We start from the raw sequence: 3,299 nt of genomic DNA, 5'->3' as shown, positions 1-3,299 counted from the left end.
GATATTTAATTTAAATCAAATTAATCAAATGTATATAATTATCACTAAGAAGCATAAGGGTATCCATTTAAACTCAAACAATAAAAGTAAAATTGATAATGATTACGAGTATAAAGGAAAATTGTAACAAGAATCACTTGTAATTATTTTTTTCCGAAACATTTCAAAAGTATTTAAAAATACCTTTGAAGCAATTAATGTTTAATAAGAAATATGTATGTGCTTTTAAAACAACATTTTATCACAATTAAAGCGTTGATTTATAATAATTTATTCCGATAACTATTACTTTAGATAAGACAAAAACTTCAAATGGAAATCGGATTGTCTAAGAGGGCTGCAGAATTGTACCAAAGGGATCTTTCTGTTGAGACATTCCAGTGGAAAGTTTTATTGAGAAAGAGTGGATATCTAGATTCCACAACTAAGTATGAAACATTTGACTAAATTATAAATAAAGAAATTAAAATAGTTAATCGCTTTTGTTTTCATAGATTCACCATATGAATTACATTCTTCTGTTGAAACGGCCCTACCCATCTTTTCTATAAATGGCCTAATTCACTTGTATCAGGCTAATAAAGTAAACTTATTTTTATTCAATTTGATACAATCATGTTATAAGACAATTTAATATATATTTCACTCGGAAAGATTAAAAATGTACTTGTATAGTTTTTTGTTTTAAATTTTCTTAACGTATAGAAATAAATTCAAGCATATTAATGACATGTTTGGAACGTTTTTTTATTTTATTTCATGGCTTTTTTTGGTGTTGTTTTAGGCAACATACAGGATTATCGGGGAAAGTTTTAGACAAAGACCTTTTAATATTTCAAACTATTTGCGATGACAATTTTCAAAAGTATTTATGTGAAACTGCTACAAGTACCAATCCCGGAAAACAAGTAAAATTAAAACCTATTTTTACAACCGAACTTGACAGAGAAAAATTCTACAACATAAAAAATCAAACAAAGGACAAGATAGGTACTATTATCCAAAACATGATAGAGAAGTTAAGTGAAAATGGAAATAAGGATGATGCATACAGGCTTGAAAGACAATGGGAAAAGATAAAAGGTTATTTGAATTTTATTTAAACTTTTTTATGTGCTCTGGGCAATAATAATTTATATGTTCAATATCCTCCTTTTTGCCAACAATTCCAACACATAAAGCGTGAACCCAAAATTCACACTTATTTTCTGAGCAATTAATCCATAAACATTTTTTCTTCCTCCCAACATGTGCTTCAAAGCATATGTTACATTGGTCACTATTTTCATGTTCTACTTGGTGCGGATGATCGGGATATTGAGCACTTGCATTTGTTGAAATTTGTTGCACGCTCTCATTGATTCCATCTTATAATATAAAAGATACACTATTATTATTCTTGAGCAAATCATATTTTTAAAACATTATTCATACAATTTAAAATGTTTTTCAAAGTTAACCTAAAATATATTCAACATCATTTACATCGTTGTTTACATTAAATGCATAATTATAATAATAATTGCGAATTGTAAGAACAATAGTTCCTTGAAACTTAAGTACACTGACATTGTAACATTAAATTAATTTTTTTTTTTAGAAAATATATAAGTTTACCAGTTACATTTTGGGAAATTTTACATCCTTCTGATAGAAAAGTTTCAACAGGATTATCTGCGCCGTCCCTCCATTGAAGCAGCAATTCAACCCCCGTTCTTTTGCTTAACATTTGAATCTGAAGCAGCAATTAATTACATTTGTAAATTTTGTTGCATTAATATAAATACGATTTCAATGACATAAACAATTTCTCAAATTAATTTTGCAATTAGTACTTGTAAATACTCATATCAATAATATTAAATACCATTATATTTTGTTTAAATTTCAAAAGTTGGTACAAAGGAGGCTATGTTACATTTTTATGGTGAAGTTTCATTAGCTCTTGAAGAATCAACTATGGCAGAAAATTCAGACACAGGTAAGTAATACTCACATTTTTCTTTAAACTTTTCAATCTCTTACATTTTGTTTCCCGTCTTGCTTTAGTGTCAGACACAAAGGTGTCTGAAACCGGACCACTGTGGTGCTTCTTAGCCCTGCACTTCTGTCCTTTAATATTCTTTCCAGGATTTTTTTTCTGTGAAAAAAAATAAACAAAAACTAAACAATTTTTTAAATATGATTAAGAAAAAATCGACTAATTTCATTAAAATAACAATTGAAATTACAGATGATGAAGAATGTACAAGTGAAGATGATTGCCAATTGTAATCGACAATACTTACCGGCATAGCTAGTGTTTCGCTATCCAGGTTACAATTTGATGACGGTATGTATGTATGTATAAAAAAAACGATCAGTTCACAGGCACACATTTACAGTAACTGTATAAATGAAAGAAATGCAAGAAGGAAGAAACGAGTGAAGATAGAGAAAATCGTGAATTTCATGTTTTGATTATTTAATATATTCATTACAAAGCGGTGACAATACATACTATGACAGCACCCCTCTGATAGTAGTGTGTGTATTTTGTATAAATGTGACATTGTTATACACATTCTCTGTTACGTAACACCTAAACCTAACCGTATAGAACTTTACATGTATATATATTTTTTGGTTTAATTTTAAACCGAATGACGATATATATTTTAAGACTATCAAAATATGGGTATAAAATATTTTTGAGCACTAGCTGTAGTAAAAATGTTGCAGCGGGTGGATGCTGACGATATAAGCAATTCTGTTATTCGCCATTTTTTATTTGACTCCAATATACCGGAAGCGAAGCTGTGCCAAGTTTGGAGAAGAACAAATGAGTATTTCTATGAAAAATTAGATATTTAAGTGTTATTTTATAGACTCTATGTGATTTAATGGTATTTTCTTTGAAGTCGGCGCATTGTTTAAGTTATTGTTGGATAATATTTATTGCTTGGTTGATAATAGATAAGTATAATGAATAAACCTTAGGACTTTGGGTGTTCGCAGTAAAGCGGAAGTAGTGGTTACCCTCAATTTTTGTTACTTCTATTGTTTAAAAAAAGCTCGATTTGGGCAATAATAGCTCCATCGAGCTTTTAAGCCCGATCGGACAATTTCACCAGCCTGTTTAAAACGAAACTGTTACGCCTTATGGAACAGGATCCTGTCTTATGAACGGTCTCTTTATATGGATATAAAACATAAAAATATCGAATCAGATTGTTAATATGGTGTTTATGCACAAATAAGGCGCATGCACCTTTTTTAGCATAAAGTCTTGCTTACTTTGATTATGCAAATATAAATGC

At 29.3% G+C, this 3,299-nt stretch overlaps 1 protein-coding gene across 1 annotated transcript; it reads right to left on the bottom strand.

The window, feature by feature from the left end:
• Positions 1 to 1,095: 1,095 nt before the first annotated feature.
• On the bottom strand, positions 1,096 to 3,114 carry LOC132723861 (uncharacterized; the record flags this gene model as incomplete). Its single annotated transcript, XM_060708662.1, is given in 4 exon segments — positions 1,096 to 1,367; positions 1,618 to 1,735; positions 1,997 to 2,140; positions 2,289 to 3,114. Coding segments are annotated over 4 exon segments (624 nt in total).
• Between the last annotated feature and the right edge of the window lie 185 nt (positions 3,115 to 3,299).

Source organism: Ruditapes philippinarum, unplaced genomic scaffold (genome assembly GCF_026571515.1).
Source record: "Ruditapes philippinarum isolate M1 unplaced genomic scaffold, ASM2657151v2 ctg2911_1_1_1_1, whole genome shotgun sequence".
Taxonomy (NCBI): domain Eukaryota; kingdom Metazoa; phylum Mollusca; class Bivalvia; order Venerida; family Veneridae; genus Ruditapes; species Ruditapes philippinarum.
The sequence above is the reverse complement of the archived record's forward strand: the minus strand, read 5'-3'. Positions and strand labels throughout refer to the sequence as shown.